We start from the raw sequence: 18,774 nt of genomic DNA, 5'->3' as shown, positions 1-18,774 counted from the left end.
ATATTCATCTATCCCATAACGACTCATGGTATCCATTTATTTTTGAAAAGTTGGCGCGCCACATTCATCTATCCATAACAAACTCATGGCATTCCTTATTTTTCAAAAGTTTGCGCCATATTCATTTTCGAAAAGCACCCGATGAATTTATATTTTACATATCTCATGTACATTTTCCCTCATTTTTTTGGGGAGGGCGTGTACATTTTTCCTTCAAACCATTTATCTTGGGTGTACCTAGCACAACAATAAACCCTCTCCAAATTCCAACCAAATAAAAAGAAAGAAACCCAACACCGTTGAAGGAGGAAGATTTACAGGGGCGGAAACCGTCTGTGATTTTCAGCGACAAATACTGCAGGGAGAGAGAATCCAAAGCCCTCCTTTGGGTTTGTCTCTTCCCCTCTCTCCGCCCCCTTCTCCCCACCCACCCCGCCCTGCTCTCCCCCCTCTGCGGGTGTGTTGTGGAGGGGAGGAGGAGCAAGAACCACGAGCTGCTGCTGCTGCCGCTGCTGCCAACGCTGCACAGCCTGGGCTCGCCGATCATTGATTGCGCATCTATTACCTTCCTCTTCTGTGCTAAACAATCCCATCTATCCCTTATATATATCCTCCTGGTCCTTGCCAATCGCTCCTCACTTCTAGATTTCGGGGATTGCCCCTCCCTACCGTAGCTTTGCTAAGTAGTTGCTTCTTCTTCTTGGTTTCTTTTCTTGATTGCTTTGGGTCTCCGATTTTTTGGGTCCTCGGTTTCTTGGTCCTCCCCTGAATCTTGTAGAGTCTGTTCCTTTCGCCGTCGGTAGCCATGGACGACAGGATTCCGCCGCCGTCTCACCTGCAGCAGTACTCGCAGTCCCCTGTCCATTCTTCGCCTCATCACCACCACCTCAATTCCATGAGGTACTCTGCCTCGTCTGATAGAGAAAGGTGGGGCTCCTGCTTTGCTATCCCTGTTCTTGTTTCTTCCGGTCGAGTTTTTGTTTTTCGTTTTTTGATCCAGACACTTCGGAATCTTCCGTGAAGCACGAGATTTGATGCGGCCGGCGGAGATTCCTGCCTGGTTCCGGCCTTCTTCGAGTGCTGAGATTGTGATGGAGGAGTGATCTGTGGAGATAGGGATTTAGATGATTGCTCCTCGTTGATAGATTTATTTTTTTTGGCCTGTTGATGTAAAATTCGTATGTAATAATTCGGTCATTTATTGGTAGACGTGTGTACAATTTTACATCTTGCTGGATCTTGATGTATAAATCTAATCAAAGTTCTAGTTTTTTACATCGTTTTGGTTTGCCTTCTGGTTATTTTAGATGCTTCAAATCATGATTGTACTTTCTGTCATATCGTATCAATCTCTCATGTGAACAACAGAGTTCGAGTGACCTGTGTTATCCTAATGTGCTTGTTTCTTCGGCAGGTATCTGGCTGAGTTGCTTGCTGAGAGGCAGAAGTTAGGCCCATTCATTCAAGTTCTTCCCTACTGCACCAGGCTCTTGAACCAAGGTTTATTTCTCTTTCAGGCATTACTTTGATTCTTCCTGTTTATATGGTCTTTTGCAATGTAGATACTATGTGTTGTTCATGATGCAGTCAGTCATTCACTCACAGCTATCTTTAGTCCATAACATAACAGAATTAGGGTGAAACAGATTAAACTAAAGATAGACTATCTTTAGTTTAATAGATTTTAATCTGTTTATATGGTCTTTAGTTTAATCTGTTTCACCCTAATTCTGTTAGGTTATGGGCTGTTAGTAATGATTATGACTTGTTTTGACAATTTGATGACCTGATATATCTTTGTGGATGTATGATGCTCTTCCTGTCCAAAAATATTGGTAGCGTTATCATGTACTAGTCAATCGGGCAAGTTAAACCAGATCTTCTGTTAATACATTTCTCATATATGCTATCATCTAAATATACTTGTAACTTGTCCAGTTCATGGTCACAAATAACTTTGCCCTTGTAAATCTGTCTCGTAATTGGCTTCACACTTTGGAATTTGATGCTTTTTATATCGACAACAAATATCGATTAAGAATGGTCACAATACAGCTTATTCCTATTCTTTCAACTGTGAAAGTCTCTACTTGCTATCTAGTTGCTGCCATAATTCAAGGCATTGGATGTAGTTGTAAATATAACGATTACTGCCCCTTTCCCAATTTAGTGCAGGACAACGATTTTACTCTCATCATTGTACTATCGTATGCCAAAAAATATTTCACTCACTGCCTCATCATTACCATGTTTGTTTAATGCAGAGATTTTGCGGGCATCTTCTTTGCCGCCTAACCATAATTTTGTTGATGCTGAGAGAATTGAGCATGGTAGCCCATTAAGGTTACCTGGCCACCCAGTGAATGGTCAACCAATGGATCTGGAGGGATGGTCAGGAAGGCAAGCAGAGGTAATGCAGATTCAAGCAATCGATGATTACCATTGAGATTGAATTGCTATGTTGTAATTGCATTTATAGGATGGCTACCCTGGTAAAATGAAAAGATTTTGCATGGATTGTGGATATTTTATGCATACCATGTAGTCAGGTTTAACCTTGCACTAGTTTTCTGGAATGTAATGTACCGCAGTACCAGTATAGTATCATTGAAAACGCAGTCCCATTTTTACCTGACTTATGTTAATGACAGATGAATATTATTTCTCCATTTTGACTCCATCTGTTCCTTGCAACTAACAAAAGATCCCTTTGGTATTTATAATGTTGTGTTGTAGTTACTTGATCCAAATTTAACCCTTGCAACTATTTTTGCAAGGACCCAGTTTCTTTATATTGGATCTTGCTTATGTTAGAAAGTTATCTTAAGTTATTATATGGAGAAAATATCATTGAAAATGCAGTCCCATCATTACCTGACTTATGTTAATGGCAGATGAATATTATTTGTCCATTTTGACTCATCTGTTCCTTGCAACTAACAAAGAATCCGTTTGTTATTTGTAATATTGCCTTGTAGTTACTTGATCCAGATTCAACCCTTTCAACTAATTTTGTCAAGGACACAGTTTCTTTATATTGGATCTTGCTTATCTTAGGAAGTTATCTTAATTTATTTTATGGAGAAAATATTGTCTCTTTTTTCAGCATATGGGGGTTCTGCAAGCATCACCAATGAGCTGGAATGGTGCTCCAGCACTTGGCGGTACTCCTGTTGTCAAGAAACTTGTGAGGCTAGATGTTCCTGTGGACAAGTATCCTAACGTAAGCATGCATTACTTTAGGGCTTTCTATCACTTTATTAATGTGCTGTGTCTTGTCATCAATGATTTACACTCTTTTGTCCAATACTAGTTCAACTTTGTTGGCCGTCTATTGGGGCCACGAGGAAACTCCCTGAAAAGAGTTGAAGCTACGACTCAATGCAGAGTTTATATTCGTGGGCGTGGATCAGTTAAAGACTCTGTGAAGGTAACTAAGCACACTATCATGTATTGTTCTCCAGTTCCTGATTTTAGCAACGCTAAACCATTGGACAGTTTTAGGATGTATACCATGTGTTACTGTCATAGTTAATCATGTGGAATTAATTTAAGAGATTTTTTTTCCCTGGTTGAATTGGCTAATATATTTAATCGCTAATACCATAAACAACTGAACCTTTAGTCTGGCCTGATTGATATGCAATGATTGCCAAGTTATTTTAGGACTAGTAACACTGTCGGAAGCTCATTGAGGATATAACATCTATTTAGTACTTACTATCAGGTAGCCCGCACCTGCGGATATTTTATCATTCAAAATTTTATTACTGTATATATTTACTGCTACTTGTTTATTCTGAGAACTGAGCACTAGCTCAGTGGCCCGCCCGCGTTCCAGTCCGCTGGGGGGCTATCCGCGTTGAATCTTATTGCTGTAGGCTTTTCAAATCTGATAGTATCTTATTGCTCTGATGCAAACATCATTTCAGTGCTACGGTGTTACCCTTGGACGCGAAATGCCTCGCTCTTTAGTTATAGACTTTGACATTGGGCTTTCTTGTATTTATCTGTTGCATAGTAAGATCATTGAATTCTTGATACATGTAACTATGTAATGTTTTGCTTCATTTCTGTTTTCCCGCACCCCCTAGCGATATGAATGAATTAATGAGTATATCCTTACTGTAATATAGGAAGAGAAGCTGAGAGATAAGCCTGGATATGAGCACCTCAATGAGGCACTGCACGTGCTTGTGGAAGCAGAGTTCCCAGCAGACATTATTGATGTGCGTCTAAACCAGGCTGTGACCATCCTGGAAGATCTTCTCAAACCAATGGTAAGCACATTTGTTTCCTGTTTCGCTCCCATTTTGTCTCCACGATTTCGACATGCCCTTTCTAACCAGTGCTGTCATCGATCAGGATGAGTCCATGGACTACTACAAGAAGCAGCAGCTGAGAGAGCTGGCCATCCTGAACGGCACTCTGAGGGAGGAAAGCCCAAGCCCCCACCTTAGCCCAAGCGTGTCCCCCTTTAACTCCGCCGGGATGAAGCGTCCGAAAACGGGGCGGTGATCTACAAAAACTTGGTCTGTCTGAATCTGATGACAAGGGTGGAGATGATTGGTGTTGCATATGCCGCGATGATGAGTGCTGGCCTATGCCTGTCATGATCTGCGCGCTTTACCAACCGTATGATGGGTCCGTGGGCGAATGATGATCCTTGGTGGGCTTGATTGATGTTTGACGCTGTTCCTATTATTTATTCTTTCTGTGCAATCTGACTTTGGAAAAAATTGACATTGTTTATTGGTTTGGGGTAAGTTAACAAGGCCAGGTGGCCATCCAAGTGTCGGACAATAATCAGCCAGGTATTGTGTGCCTGGAAGAAATAGCTGTGATATGATATTGTCATGTGCTGGTGCTTTTGTGTGCTAGTAGTGGTAGTACTAGACAGGCAGGCAGACAGGCTCTGTTAATGATTGATTTGCATTCATAATTTCCCTTTCCTTGTCTCCCTTTGGCGTGTTGCCTAAGTACCAACCTAGGTTTTAGGCTTTAGGCAGTAGTGCCCTTTTTGTCTAAGTAGCAGTATCGAAATTGGATGGTCAGTATCAAGTACTGTAGGATCATAGTGTCGTAAGGTACTGTCATGCATATGGGAATACTGACAACCATGCTAGGAAGAATTGTCTCCTACTAGAAAATATTACCCAAGCAAACTTGTCTAACTTTGTCCATTGAGAGCCTGCCTCTTTGATTTGAAGGATTTTCAAAGAAATTCTAGAGGATTAGGATCCATGGGATTTTTATATCTTATATTGTTTGTTTGACTCATAGGATTGAATCCTATGGGAACTTTTTCCAAGGATTACTTTGCACTAAATTTCATATGAATTTTAGTGTCCACTCCAACCTTTTAGGCTCCTTTAGTTCATAGGACAGGAATCTCTTAGGGACAGGAAACTTGTCTTAACTTTTTAGGTTATCACAGTACCCAAGTAGTTATCCTTTGAGAGCCTCGTTGATTTGAAAGATTTTTCAAAGGAATTCTAGAGGATCAGGATTCATGGGATTTTTTTCTTCTTATATTGGTTGTTTGAAACATAGGATCAAATCAAGTAGGAACTTTTCCCAAGGATTACTTTGCAGTAAATTTCATAGGAATTTTAGTATCCAGTCCAACCTCTTTAGGCCTCCTTTGATTTACAGGAATTTTATAGAAATTCTATAGGATAGGATCCTACGGGCAAATTTCCTTCTGTGTCCTTTGGTTTTGTAGGAATGGGTTTCTATTCGTATGTACGATTGTCGATTGGTTCTTATCCTTTACATTTCAAAGGGAAACGAACATTGGCTCGGACTTAATGGAAAAATCCATATCCTGTGAACCAAATGACATATTTCGTATAAAAATTGTCATATCAATTCTTATGACTTTCTTATTTGTATGATATTCCTATCCTATGAACCAAAGGAGGCCTTAAAAGATTCCTTTGTTTTCCTCATGGTGCATAGAATATGCATGATTTCCTATTCCTAAGTTTTAGAACCCTTTGGGCAGGATGCATGTTACCATGTTCCAAATGGTGGCATGCAAACCTGAATACTCCCACTACATGTTTTGACCGTGGCAGGTAGGTTGAGCTGTGACTCATGTCATGTGCACGGTGGCAGCCAATAAAGCGGCCGATCTGGCAGAGAGAGAGGGAAGAGGAAAGCTCTCAATCATTCTGCCCGCAGCCTTTGCCAGGGCAGCTTCGCATAAAACGTCATGGCTAGATTTTCTCTCACTCACTCACTCACTCATCACATGCCTTTCTCCGCTCTCCTCTGGTGTGGTGGTCCTCCCGTGCGGAAAGTTCGAATCAGGGGACGAGAGTAGTTTTCTAGGCCTGACTTTACCACTGCTATACTACTATGGTACCGTACTTCACATGTACTACTCCCTTGGCCTCACAATAAGCGTCGCTCATTTAGTACAAAGTTGTACTGCGGTAAGTATGAGCGATGCGAGGTACTCGTAGCAGTGTTTTTGGTGATAAAATCTCTGATGATCTTGTCCGCTCTGGTCCTGGAGACCTGGACTAAGAAAATCTGGAGATGCGGCTGGAGCGGCAGCTGCAAACGCTGACCGTTGATTCACTGATCGATCAACAGCCTAGCGTGTTACTTGGAACTTTGAATTGTACACTCACCTGCAAGACTTCCCTATCTTGCTCTCCAATCGTATGGGAGACAGCTGATACTGATAAAAATGAAATCAATAATACAAGCATTTCATTTTCGCCTGACGTAGGAAGCGTTTGGTGTTGGTGTATGTAGTACTGCTGTGGAGGAACACAAATCTTGTTTAACAATGATGCCCAAGAAAGAAGCATGAACATCACTGACTCCAGCGAGGTGACGTTGACTACTAATCAGGAACTTAAATATAGACACCATGTTTAACGAGACAGAGAAAGATTTGATTCGAGGCGATGATGCGCGAGGCCCCGAGTATTTCAATGCGAAACAGCGATTCTACAGACGAACAATATATGCTACCGACAGCGACGCCGCGCAGGATATTCCGGTGGTGCGGGGACGGCGTCTCCGTCACATGATGCTCGCATCCTCGCACATGCCTTGACGAAATTGATCCTTCACCAGGGTAGAATACTGACGGCGTATCTCGCTGAATCCCTGAAATTATTCAGATGGAACGTCAGACAAGCAGGAGGTCGCTTCAGGCTCCACGTGGCGTGTTACGCTTCTGATAAATACTAGTACTAACCTGTTTGTTCATGTGATGTTCGCTCTACATGCGCCTCCACTTGTCGAGCTCCTTTGTCGTCGCTTTGATGAGCTTCCTGGTGCTCTCCATCACCTCGTCAAACAGGATATCAAACTCCTGACTGCAGATGTTTTTTCGGAAAATATCGTGTTAAAAGGATGAGATAACATGTGAAGTTTAGACATGTCAGAAGACTGAACTATAAGCAGTTTAACGCCTTAACCATGGATAGTCTCCTACGAAAATTACCACAGTTCACATCAAGTGTACGAAACTATGAACCAGCCTTTGACATCTATAATAACGTATAAGCAGAATCAAGATCAAACACGCCCACTCTATGGATGTAAGCGTCTCGAGCAGCAGGAGGTGCCCAATGGAGACATTTTTGTGATAGTCCAAAGCTCAGAGTGAGTTACTGCTTACTCATAAGGAAGGCTCCTGGTGTTCTGAAATGATCTCCTGATGTTCGAATATTTCCCGTTCTCGTCATATGCAATTCCTTTTCCAAAACCATAGCCGAAACCTATTCCTATTCCACATCCAGCACCGGCTCCGAATCCCAGCTGTAAACCAGGGAATCCAGCTCCAATTCCTGCGCCTGTTCAGCCAAATAAGAAATGAGAAAGGAACAGGCAAGATAATTTGATGTTAAACAATGCCCACAGTCAACATATGCAGAACCAGTCGTGTTATGGTGTTCAGAGTCATAGGCTAAATAATTCGTTCTCCCCAAAGGTATTCCCTCCACATGAACCTTGATGTATTTAGAAAGCCAATATCATCTTGTATTTTGTTACAACTAACACAACTGATTAAAGTGGGAGGCACAACTAGGAGCAGGCGCTTGTGGCAATATTTGCAGTGTTGCAGATATTTATCAAGGGGGGAGCAAAATGTACTTTGATGCATAGAAAGATGCAACCTAATATAGCGCAGATGACTTCAAGCATCCATGTGCATATCTAACAGCCGTATCTTACTGCTTGAATTAGAAATATTGACTTCAGAGAAATCTCGATCACCAGTACTTGTTTATTTGTTTTAATCTTTTAGACTTTGGAAAGTTATATTAGTAGCTGCCTCCATTTCGAGTGGTCTACTGAGCTCTGCTACTTATTGGCTCACCAACATTCTCGAATATTAACTGCAAATTCCTCTTTAGATAAGCTTCAGAATGACATTCAAAGTGCACAAATATTTGCAGGAAGCCTTTTCGTTCGCAAGCCTATCATTTAGAATATACTACCATACTCCTACTATTCAGGCATTCCATAAAGGTATTGCGTGCTTGTCCAAAAAAGACACAGATATTCTGCAGAACTAGTCATCCACACAATCCCAAGCAAATAATTACTCATCCACACTTTGCTGCGGCTGGGAAGGGGCTAGATTGCTAGTAACCCCTATAGCATTGCACGGTGGCACACACACTTCCACGGTAATCTATGAAGTGGGTTGAACACAGATTTTGACAGGAATTCAACAGCATGGGAATCATCCAGAACCCAATATTCCATACATACAGACCTAAATTATCGCACCTGAGTTACCTGAACCCTGCAGTCTTCCCACTCCAAAAGCTGCTGACAACATGCGACTGATTAGAAGTGCAGGATACGTTTGTAGGGTTCAAACAAGTAATGGTCTCGAATCGAATTACTCGAATTAGCTACCCTGATCCTGACGGGTCCCGAATCCCCGCACACTATTCGCCACTGACGGCACCAAACATCCAAACTAAACACGGGCAGCCTAGTCGGTGGCAGGCAAACATGTGTCCATGCCCATCGCCAAGTCAATCCAGGTCAACGGAGAGAGGAGGCGGCAGAACAAGCCTAGGTACGTACCGCCGATGAGGCCGACCCCGACGCCGACGCCGCAGCCGGCGCCGATGCCGAAGGAGGGGCCCAGCTTGCCGAGCGCGTCCGACCTCACCATCGGAAGGCCCCACCTGGAAGAGCCCCTCCTGCCGCCGCCGTATGCCATCTCTCTCCCTCGCTCGCCCCGTGCGCGCTCCGAAGGTTCGGGAGGGTTCGATATCTCTTCTTCTCTCTCAGCGACTGGGGACTGGGGTGGGGAGGAGGGGGGACGGGGATGAGAGTGACGGCTGAACGGGTCCGTCTGGCCGCGCCTCGCCGCCCGATCAGCCTCGTGATCCGTGTAGGCGCCGGGTTTGCGCAACCGCACCAAGGTTTGCGCTTGTCGTTAGGAGGCCGCTGCGGCGCTGCGACATCCACCTTTCTTTCTCTTCAAAACTGCCCAGCTGAGACTTCAGACCCTCCGTGTGTGGTGTGAGCCATTTTTTAGCACCATTGACCTGAAGATTCATGTTCCATAAACGTTCATATGATAGTGATCATGAAAGGTGCTCCCTCCGTTCCATAATTCTTGTCATGGTTTTAGTTCAAATTTGAATCGTACAGCTTTCCCGAAGAAATCATTCGAGTCCTGTAGATACTGCAGGACAAACATCAGGATGTTTTACAGACAATGCTTGAAAGTTGAAACCTGTACAGGTGCTACTGGGCAAACTGCGCCTGCTTATTATAACTGTGAGGAGGTTGATTGGTGTGTACACCTTTGCCAACAACTATAAGCTAGCCCGCCGGGTTGGGGGGCACCAGAAGGGAAGAATGAGAAACATGTTGCTTATAGCAGGATGGTTGCTCAATCAAAAGGCAACTCCTGTTTACATCAACAATTACAACAAATGGCGCGCCGGCCGGATCTCTGCTCGTCGGACCTCACCGCAAACTTTAAATAGATCACAGGAAAATTGGTTAAATTGACTGGGTGTGAGTGGAGGACATTTTACATAATATACGGTGTCTGTAAGGTTAATCACAAGCTAACAATTCTTGACAGCATGTACGCGTCTTCGAGCTCCCCCGCCAAAGCCTCGTTAGTTTCCTGCAAGTTAAGAGCAGGCATTAGAGGAGGCAGTGCAAGTTGAGAGCTATTTTCTCCATTTCAATTTTAAAGAGAAAACATATTGTGCTGATAGCATGTGACACAATAGGGTAACTTTTCTGTGTTTCACAAACCGAGTACCATACCGGTGAATTTGGAATGTTATTTCTTATTATGTACTGCGCCAATGCGCCGTCCCCCCGAAGAATTTTAGCCCCGCACCCAGGCCTGTCGACGGAACCAATGGCCTCCTCGTCCACCACAACAGCATCTACTCGCTCATTTCCAGCTTTCTCGTCAGGGATCTGTTTACGAAGAATGTCAGAACGTATGCCTCGATTTTGCAGCGTTCATTACAGAAAACTGCAAGCAGCTACCTCGTACATGGCCTCCAGTAGAATGGTCTCTAAGAGGGCTCTTAGACCACGTGCACCAGTGTTTTTGACTATGGCCTTCTTTGCTACTATTCTCAGTGCACCATCAGTAAAGTGCAGCTTAACCTGAAGAATCGGGGAAAAGGGAATGTTAGAAATTAGCGCAAAGAAGCAAGTCTATAATCACTTCCAAGTTTTAGTGCACTCACATTGTTCAGGCTAAACATTTTCCTGTATTGTCTTGAAAGTGAATTCTTTGGTTCTGTAAGAACCTGAATGCAGATCAAATCACTTCAGTTAGCTTCAGCAGGCTAGCCATATGAAAATCGTGCAAGAACTTATACAGACGTCGGATCATTTAGTTTATGTGAAAGGGAAGAACAGAACATGATTCTGAATGAAGGAGGACATCAAAGGCTTAAACCAGCAACTTCATGTGGATACTCAAATAAGAATACATAACATTTTACCTGAACAAGCTGATCTTCATCGAGAGCTGCCAAACTAACTAGAATGGGCAGGCGTCCAATGAACTCTGGTATTAGGCCAAACTTTGCAAGATCTCCACTCTCAACCTGCCAATCGGCATGGAATTTTATGTTCAGGATTATGTGAAGAATATTTTTGTGAGATAAAAGGCTGCTCCAATTACTGAGGAAATGATCAGAGCATCACAGGCGCTGTCGATAAATCAATCAGTAGATATTGAAATGCTTACAGATTCTAACAAAGATGACGTGACCGTTGGACTGGTCACTCCTGAACTTCTCATGTTTGTACGAATGGGTGCCCCAAATCCTATAGATGAATCTTGTCGTCTGCTTTATGTAAGAAGTCGGAGTTAAATTCCAATCCTCGTGGAGATCACAAGTATGAACTTAAAATGTTTGCAAAATAAATCATTTCTATAATCATAAAGTCTGCAGTACCTTTCAGAAATAGTCTTCTCCAAATCTACAAAAGCACCACCACATATGAAAAGAATGTCTTTGGTGTCTATCTGCATTAGAATAAGATTTGTTACAGGCTTAAAATGCTCCTAATGAGCAAAGTAGCTGAGAAACAAAAATATCATACTCTTGGACATTTCCTCCACAGTCCCGTGGATCAATGCTATTACCATCAACAGGCAGCCTTTATAAAATAGTCAATAACTGTAGCCAGTTCTACTCTAACCAAGAGCATGGTGGCCTTTTAGTTGTGAAAACATTCTTTCTGTTTCTAAGTTCACTATTTAGTTAAGTGGAGTGTCCTTTGCACACATAAAAATATCCATTTGAAACTCTTTTATTCAATGCAATTAATTCTCAATCCATATGATACTAGATGTATATATGATACTGAACATATTTTTTTAAGCACCAGGTAGGGATATAACCTGTATACTATCATTGCGAGAATTTTTCCGAGATCCCTTTTCAGGAATGGTAACAACCTGTGTACAAAGCATAACTAAGTTAATACCCAACATACAACATACTGCAGTAGCTCATAGCAAAACCAAAAAAAGTAATAATCAAAGTAACGCAGTATCACCAGATTTTAGACACTAATGGTTTGATTACTCCAGCTATGAGAACAAAAAGAAGAATACCAATAATAAGTGAGATCACTTACAGTTCCCTCTAGGATTTTTAACAAAGCCTGTTGAACACCTTCACCAGATACATCTCTACTAACATTTGCACTCTCTGCCTGCAATGTAGTTATTGTTTACAAACTTCCCAGCTAAAAAGCTACTCAGCAAAAGGGAGAAAAAAGTCGGTACCTTCTTTGTTATTTTATCTACTTCATCTATGTACACTATCCCTTGCTGGGCAGCTTGAACATTATATTCGGCCTCCTGAAAATAAATTCGGAATGTCAGAAGGGCCAACAAATCTTAAATTTCTTTCCAAACAACAACGTGAGCACATGCAAAGGTAAGGCATTAAATAGTGAGCCACACATACCACTAGTAACTTCTGCAGTATCGACTCTACATCTTCACCTACATATCCAGCCTGCAAATTGCTGTCAAATTTAGTAATGAAATACCAGTTCACTGTGTAGAAATCTACTACGATATAAACTCTTGACAAAAATACTTAGCGGAGAAACTCGGAACTCAAAAGTTAAGCAGATTATAAGATAGGGGAGTATTGGTTGAAGTGTGAATTCTAGTGAAAGCACACAATTAGAGTCTAAGAGCAGAGCAACTATGTTAATCATTGAGCATTCATGAATAGATCGAATGGATTTAAGTAGGAATCTTCTCAGACAGTTCCCCAAACAACGTGACAGTGAAGTGGTGATGCCCTTGCCTGTGTTAATGATGTCGCATCAGCTATAACGAATGGTACATTTACAATGCGTGCTAATGTTTTTGCAAGCAATGTTTTTCCTGTCAGCAGATAGCACGAAGAAAGATATCAGTGTCAGCTCCAACTTATAATAAATCTCGTTATACATGTATATTGTATCATGTGAAAATGCTAGTTAGAAACGTGGAAGATTAAAATAAAAAAGCTGACCTGAGCCAGTTGGACCCATCAGAAGTACATTGCTTTTATCTATCTCTACATTATCGTGATCAGCATTTGCAGCGTCTGGACACCCAGAATTGTCCGCAGATCTAGATAGAACAACATCACAAATATGCCATTTAAAAGCCAGAACATGGCAATTAACAACTACTGGGAGTACATTTGAAACACAACCCGTTGAATTAATACATTACCAATGTGTAAAAATACTTCAGCATTTGTCTTTCATGATTTGCTGATGTGGAGATATGATAAAAAGGCTAGACTGAGGCAGGTAGTTACAGGACAGAGACTAACCCTTTCTGTACAGTTGCGTTATATACTCTCTTGTAGTGGTTGTATACGGCTACTGAAAGAACCTGAAACAAAAGTAAGAGTTTGGATATGTATGTTGGAATTATGGTATGTTGTGTTCTGAAGAAACATATACTATGCTGGAAAAGAAACACAAGGTCATATTTGTTGCATTTTACTCCTTCGATGAGTGAAAATAATAGATATCCAGTAAACCTGCGACAGGATGCATCATAGGTACTTCCAAAAACAAACACAGAAGGATCATATCCAATGCATACAAATTTTATTAAGTAGCACCAGGAACTCTTGCCTAATTTAGTTTACAGCATATCTGCACACCCACGAGTAGTACATACTACCTCCGTACCAAAATACATTTTTGTAGGCTAGTTAGAGCCTACAAAAACGTCTTATATTTTGGTATGGAGGTAGTATATGATAACCTGTACATGCAATTATTCCAGAATCAGCAGCATGCCAGCATTGATGATCATATACCATTTACTCAGCCCTGATTTGTCAATCTTGAATCACCAGAACCCAATTCTACATTTCTACTAGAAACACTGACAGTCGTAGTCGTCCATCAAACATATTAATTACCAGCATATCATCCAACTATATTCTCACAGACCAAAAATTCGGAGAACCACCATTGAGCAAAGCAACCACAAAAAATGCAGAGTGAATTTTAATTTAAGGCACAGTCAGCTAGTACTTAAAACCAGGTGCATTTCCGCATTGCCGCAGCAACCAGCCGTACACTATTTCACTCAATTATGACAACAGCCTAGGACGATTCACACTAAAACCCAGAATTCACCCACCGATACCAAGCTACCACTGAATTGTCCTAGTCCAACGTACTACATTGCATCACGTACGCGAGCACTCCGCAACGATCGCACCAATTTGGATCAATTCAACCAGAATCGAGGACAAATGGGCGCACCTTTTTAGCCTTGCCCTGCCCGATGACGAACTCATCGAGTCTCCGGCACATCTCCCGCGGCGTCGGGAGCTCCTCCCCCAGGGTGGCGCCTCCCCACCACTCCCTCTTGGGCGCCGCGCTCGTTCCCTCCCCGCCCGAGGAGTCCCCTCCGTTACCGTTGCCGCCACCGCCACCGCCGCCGCCGCCTCCTTCCTCCCTCCCTCTCCTCCTCCCCTGCTTACGTCGGGTGGGGGGGACCTGCGGCGGCATCTGCATCGGGGGAGCCTGCGGCGGCATCGGGGGCCAGTCGTCCGGCGGGCGCTCCGCAATCCACCTCTTGATCCGGGAGAGGTCGCCCCTGGGCGCGTCCTCGCCGTCGTCGCCCGCGACGCCGCCGGGGATCTCGAGGAACGCGCCCCGCATGGGGTCGATCCGGTGGGCGCGGAATAGGAAGGCCCCGCGGCACGTGGGGCAGACGCTGGCGCCGTCGTGGTGGTGCGTGTGGGCGCCCGCGCCCTCGGTGCCGCAGGCGGCTGCCGGCGGGAGGGGCTGCAGGGAGAACTGGACGGAGATGTGCGCGGTGCAGCGCGGGCAATTGGCGTCGGCGTGGATCCGGGGCCCGCCGGAGCATAGCCGGACGGCGGCGGAGGCGAGCGGCGCCGCCGCCTCCCGGAGCTTCGAGATGGTCCGGAGCATGGCGATGCGCCGATGGGGTGAACAGGGGGGAAGGAGGATAGGGGGGAGTGGGGAGGGAAGTGGGTGAAGAAGTTTCGGTTTTTTATACGGTGGGGAAGTGAGATTTGATTGGGCGGATCTGGGCCGTCGGATGGGGGTCGGATCGGGGATGGTTTTCTCTTGCGGCCCGGAGCGGTTAACGGCCGTGGGGTGGGTGGGTGGATAGGGAGGGAGGCCGACCTGCGGGCCACCCACGGTTTAGGGGCGGCCATGTGGGGCACGTGGGGCCCGGGATTCAGCCGCTGGCGTGGCGTGCACCAAGTGCGGAGGGAACCTTATCTGTGGGCCCGATCCTACGTGCTTTTTTTGGATGGTTGCGTGCTCTCGGAGTCTCTCTCTCTCTCGGGATCATCTTTGGGAGACGTGACGGAAAGAAATACCGAACGAACTGCAGAGCATGCTCTTTACGTCTGCCGGGGGCTGCTCGCGCTCGCACGAACGCATGGCGGCAGGCGAGCGAGCCGGTGCGTGTAGCGGGGGTGGTTGCCGGGCGCGCTGCGCGTGTGCCGTGCGCTTACTTGGTTGGTTCGATCGCCTCCGCCGGCCGGTGAGCGGGCGGAGGAACGCGCGGCGTAGCTGTGGGTGGTGACATGGAAACACACGATTTCGACTGGCGCCAAATCTTAGTTAACGCTGGATAAGTTAGATCGTAACTATTTTATGCACAATGTCAAACGTCGACGGGGACGGACGGTAAACCGAAGTTTGCGCTTCTCGAGGGGATGAGTAGGAACCAGGAAGCATAATCCCCAGCCGGCACAACCACCGGCGGATGCACATCTGACCAGTATATTCCCCCCTACCCTTGTTTATTCTCGGGATTTTGCTTGGCACATGGGAGCACGTGACAAGAGAAACTGGATCAATCGGGCCTCCAGGCGAAGCCGGGTGCAGTCTCACTGTCGCTCTTTTTTCCTTTTTTTTTTAAGATAAGAATTGGAATCTCACCGCAAGGAATTTCTGCTGGGTGCCCAGATGAGTTCCATCATCAACTGCAAGCAAAGCGGAAACAGAACTATCCTTTCTTTTTCTTTTTTCTTTTTGAGCAAAATCCTTTCTTTTTCTGAGCTAAGGAAACAGAACTATCCAGAGAGGTGAATTCCATGCTCACTGCGTCCAATTGTATGGGCTTAGCAAAGGGTCGTGATGTAGGATGAAAACCTAGGGACCAGTCTTACACGATTTGGAGGGGGGTTTCCAAAGAACAGAAGAACACATGAAGAACACAAAGAAAAAAACAAGAGAAAACATTTTGTTAAGTATATTGTGTACGTGTATATTGTGTATTGGGCTCATCTTCTGTTTCCTCTGTATAGTCGAGGTTGTGGCCCCCTCTGTACTCATATATACGTGTCTGGTGCACCGATCAATGCATTGCGATTGCACAGCCTATTCTTCTCGTTCTACATGGTATCTATCGCAGCACGGTCCTAAACCCTAGCCGCCGCCGCCGCCGCTTCACCCCGCTGCCACCACCAGCCGCTGCCGCCGCCGCCGTTCCCTCGGTCGCCGCCACCGCCGCTCGTCGCTGCCGCCTCCCACCACCGCGCCGTCCGCCGCAGCCGCGGCTTCTCTAGCCGCCGATCGCCCCGCTTCCGCTCCCTCTCTCCACCCCGCGCCGCAACCCCAAACCCTAGCCATGAGCTCCTCCTCCTCCACCGTCTCCAACCCCTTCACCGGTCCCGATGTCACCCTCATCCGCGACCTCAACATCCACGAGTGTGTCCCGGTGAAGCTTGATCAATCCACCGCCTCCTACTTCGCTTGGAAGCGGTATTTTTCGTTGGTGTTTCGCGAGTACCTCCTCCACGGCCACGTCGACGGCACCGTGGACTCGAGCCTCATGATTCATGACGAGGAGTGGATGATCCTCGACGCCACCATCATCCGCTGGTTCTACCTCACCATCTCCAGCGACCTCTTCCACACCGTGGTGGATGATGACGACGCCGCCGCCTACGCCGTCTGGACCAAGCTCAACGGCCTCTTCACCGACAACAAACTGCAGCGCAAGGTCCTTCTCCACGGCGAGTTTTACGGGTGCCAGCAGCTTGACTCGTCCATCAACGATTTTTGCATGCGCCTCAAAAAGCTTGCCGATGAGCTCCACGATCTCGGGGAGACGGTTGGCGACGAGCTCCTCATCAGCACCCTCACCGCCGGCCTCAACGAGGATTTTGGGAACGCCGCCTCCAACCTCACCCTCACCCGGAGCCTACCTTTGATAAGGTGGTGGCGTACCTCAAGCTGGAGGAGCACCGGATGAGGATGGCACGGACTCAGGTGACCCACAGCGCCCTCGTCGCCGGCACCCGCGGGGGCCAGCCCCGCCATCGTCGTGCCCCGCGCCGGCCCAGCCGCCGGCGCCCGCCCCGGTTGCCCCCTTCCGGCAACCCCAGCCGGCCGCCAATAGGGGAGGGCGTCGCGGCGGCTGCCGAGGAGGCCGCAAGCAGCATCAGGGGCGAAGGGCACAGGGAGGAGCAGCCCGCCCTCCGCAGCAGCAGTACTCGCCGGCTTCATGGTACGCCGGCCAGAACCCATGGACCGGTGCCGTGCACGCCTACTCCATGCCGGTTCCGCGTGCCCCTGCCCCGGGTATTCTCGGCGCCCGGCCACCGTCTCACCAGGCGTTCTACACCGCGCCGCAGCCTTATGCGGCGCCCTACGGGCCCCTCTACTACGGCCAGCAACCGCAGCCAGGCGGGCTGCCGCTGCTGCCCCTGATGGCCCCGCCGCAGCCGCATGCTCTCCCGCCAGCGCCGTGGGACCCGGCTCTTCTGGCGGCTCTTCACACCGCCCCCTCACCTTCCACCTACACCAGCGGTGGTGACTGGTATATGGACACTGGAGCTACCGCGCATATGGTCGCTTATCCCGGTAACCTCCACACTTCCTATCCCGTCCACACTTTCGCTCGCATCACCGTCGGTGACGGTTCCTCCCTTCTCATTACTCACAAAGGACATTGATAACCCACAAGTATAAGGGATCGCAAATAGTTTTTGAGGATAGAGTATTCAACCCAAATTTATAGATTCGACACAAGGGGAGCCAAAGAATATTTGAAGGTATTAGCAGCTGAGTTGTTAATTCAACCACACCTGGAGATTACTTATCTGCAGCAAAGTGATCAGTAGCAAAGTAGTATGATAGTTTTGATAATAGTAGCAGCAGCAACGGTAACAGTAATCATGATAGTAGTAATTTTGTAGCAAGTGCAACAGTAACAGCAGTAGTAGTAGCTTAGCAAGAACAATATAGGATAAATCATAGGCATTGGATCGGTGACTTGTTGGATGATATTCATCATGAGAAAGTTATAACCTAGGGCGATACAGCACTAGCTCCAGTTCATCAATATAATGTACGCATGTATTCCGTAAATAGTCATACGTGCTTATGGAAAGAACTTGCATGCCATCTTTTGTCCTGCCCTCCTGTGGCAGCGGGGTCCTATTGGAAACTAAGGGATATTAAGGCCTCCTTTTAATAGAGAACCAGAACAAAGCATTAACACATATTGAATACATGAACTCCTCAAACTACGGTCATCACCGGGAGTGGTCCCGACTATTGTCACTCCAGGATTGCCGGATCATAACACGTAGTAGGTGACTATAACTTGCAAGATCGGACCTAGAACATGGATATAATGGTGATAACATAAACGGTTCAGATCTGAATTCATGGCACCCGGGCCCAAAGTGACAACCATTAAGCATGGCAAAGTCATAGCAACATCAATCTTAGAACATAGTGGATACTAGGAATCAGGCCCTA

General features: G+C 46.0%; 4 protein-coding genes across 5 annotated transcripts; 2 read left to right on the top strand and 2 right to left on the bottom strand.

The window, feature by feature from the left end:
• Positions 1-331: 331 nt before the first annotated feature.
• LOC109776422 (KH domain-containing protein At3g08620) lies at positions 332-4,857 on the top strand. The gene is made up of 7 exons (XM_020335059.4): positions 332-927; positions 1,415-1,500; positions 2,265-2,410; positions 3,107-3,223; positions 3,314-3,430; positions 4,137-4,280; positions 4,366-4,857. Exons 1-7 carry the CDS (start codon positions 806-808, stop codon positions 4,516-4,518), a joined length of 885 nt encoding a protein of 294 aa, XP_020190648.1. The 5' UTR covers positions 332-805; the 3' UTR covers positions 4,519-4,857.
• Positions 4,858-6,748: 1,891 nt separating this feature from the next.
• LOC109744218 (uncharacterized) lies at positions 6,749-9,445 on the bottom strand. Of its 2 annotated transcripts, XM_020303311.4 has the most exons (5): positions 9,070-9,442; positions 8,764-8,802; positions 7,646-7,820; positions 7,220-7,340; positions 6,749-7,128 (listed from the first exon to the last, which is right to left on the bottom strand). In XM_020303311.4, exons 1-4 carry the CDS (start codon positions 9,206-9,208, stop codon positions 7,244-7,246), a joined length of 450 nt encoding a protein of 149 aa, XP_020158900.1. In that variant the 5' UTR covers positions 9,209-9,442; the 3' UTR covers positions 6,749-7,128; positions 7,220-7,243. The 2 variants fall into 2 exon arrangements, with proteins under 2 accessions (XP_020158900.1, XP_020158901.1); XM_020303312.4 differs by lacking the exon at positions 8,764-8,802 and having other exon boundaries at positions 9,070-9,445.
• Positions 9,446-9,742: 297 nt separating this feature from the next.
• LOC109744215 (CLP protease regulatory subunit CLPX1, mitochondrial) lies at positions 9,743-15,016 on the bottom strand. The gene is made up of 15 exons (XM_020303309.4): positions 14,281-15,016; positions 13,329-13,390; positions 13,020-13,120; positions 12,810-12,889; positions 12,459-12,509; positions 12,275-12,349; positions 12,124-12,201; positions 11,885-11,941; positions 11,436-11,506; positions 11,225-11,324; positions 10,977-11,081; positions 10,716-10,778; positions 10,510-10,632; positions 10,279-10,437; positions 9,743-10,132 (listed from the first exon to the last, which is right to left on the bottom strand). Exons 1-15 carry the CDS (start codon positions 14,953-14,955, stop codon positions 10,064-10,066), a joined length of 1,869 nt encoding a protein of 622 aa, XP_020158898.1. The 5' UTR covers positions 14,956-15,016; the 3' UTR covers positions 9,743-10,063.
• Positions 15,017-16,633: 1,617 nt separating this feature from the next.
• LOC141043075 (uncharacterized) lies at positions 16,634-17,260 on the top strand. The gene has a single exon (XM_073511992.1). The coding sequence runs from the start codon at positions 16,634-16,636 to the stop codon at positions 17,258-17,260; it is 627 nt and encodes a 208-aa protein (XP_073368093.1).
• Positions 17,261-18,774: the final 1,514 nt, after the last annotated feature.

This window comes from Aegilops tauschii, chromosome 3, assembly GCF_002575655.3.
Source record: "Aegilops tauschii subsp. strangulata cultivar AL8/78 chromosome 3, Aet v6.0, whole genome shotgun sequence".
Classification (NCBI taxonomy): domain Eukaryota; kingdom Viridiplantae; phylum Streptophyta; class Magnoliopsida; order Poales; family Poaceae; genus Aegilops; species Aegilops tauschii.
Note: the sequence above shows the minus strand (reverse complement) of the source record. Positions and strands in the feature narration are given on the sequence as shown.

Excerpts from the sequence above, each read along its gene's own strand:
- LOC109776422 (XM_020335059.4), top strand. The coding sequence starts at position 806 with ATGGACGACAGGATTCCGCCGCCGTCTCACCTGCAGCAGTACTCGCAG. Across the intron at positions 928-1,414 it reads GCCTCGTCTGATAGAGAAAG|GTATCTGGCTGAGTTGCTTG; the intron begins GTGGGGCTCCTG and ends TTTCTTCGGCAG. Across the intron at positions 2,411-3,106 it reads GGTCAGGAAGGCAAGCAGAG|CATATGGGGGTTCTGCAAGC; the intron begins GTAATGCAGATT and ends CTCTTTTTTCAG.
- LOC141043075 (XM_073511992.1), top strand. The coding sequence starts at position 16,634 with ATGAGCTCCTCCTCCTCCACCGTCTCCAACCCCTTCACCGGTCCCGAT.
- LOC109744218 (XM_020303311.4), bottom strand. The coding sequence starts at position 9,208 with ATGGCATACGGCGGCGGCAGGAGGGGCTCTTCCAGGTGGGGCCTTCCG. Across the intron at positions 8,803-9,069 it reads CGGGGTCGGCCTCATCGGCG|CTTTTGGAGTGGGAAGACTG; the intron begins GTACGTACCTAG and ends TGTTGTCAGCAG. Across the intron at positions 7,341-7,645 it reads ACCAGGAGCCTTCCTTATGA|TCAGGAGTTTGATATCCTGT; the intron begins GTAAGCAGTAAC and ends AAACATCTGCAG.
- LOC109744215 (XM_020303309.4), bottom strand. The coding sequence starts at position 14,955 with ATGCTCCGGACCATCTCGAAGCTCCGGGAGGCGGCGGCGCCGCTCGCC. Across the intron at positions 10,779-10,976 it reads ATGAAGATCAGCTTGTTCAG|GTTCTTACAGAACCAAAGAA; the intron begins GTAAAATGTTAT and ends ATCTGCATTCAG. Across the intron at positions 10,438-10,509 it reads TACTGGAGGCCATGTACGAG|ATCCCTGACGAGAAAGCTGG; the intron begins GTAGCTGCTTGC and ends CTTCGTAAACAG.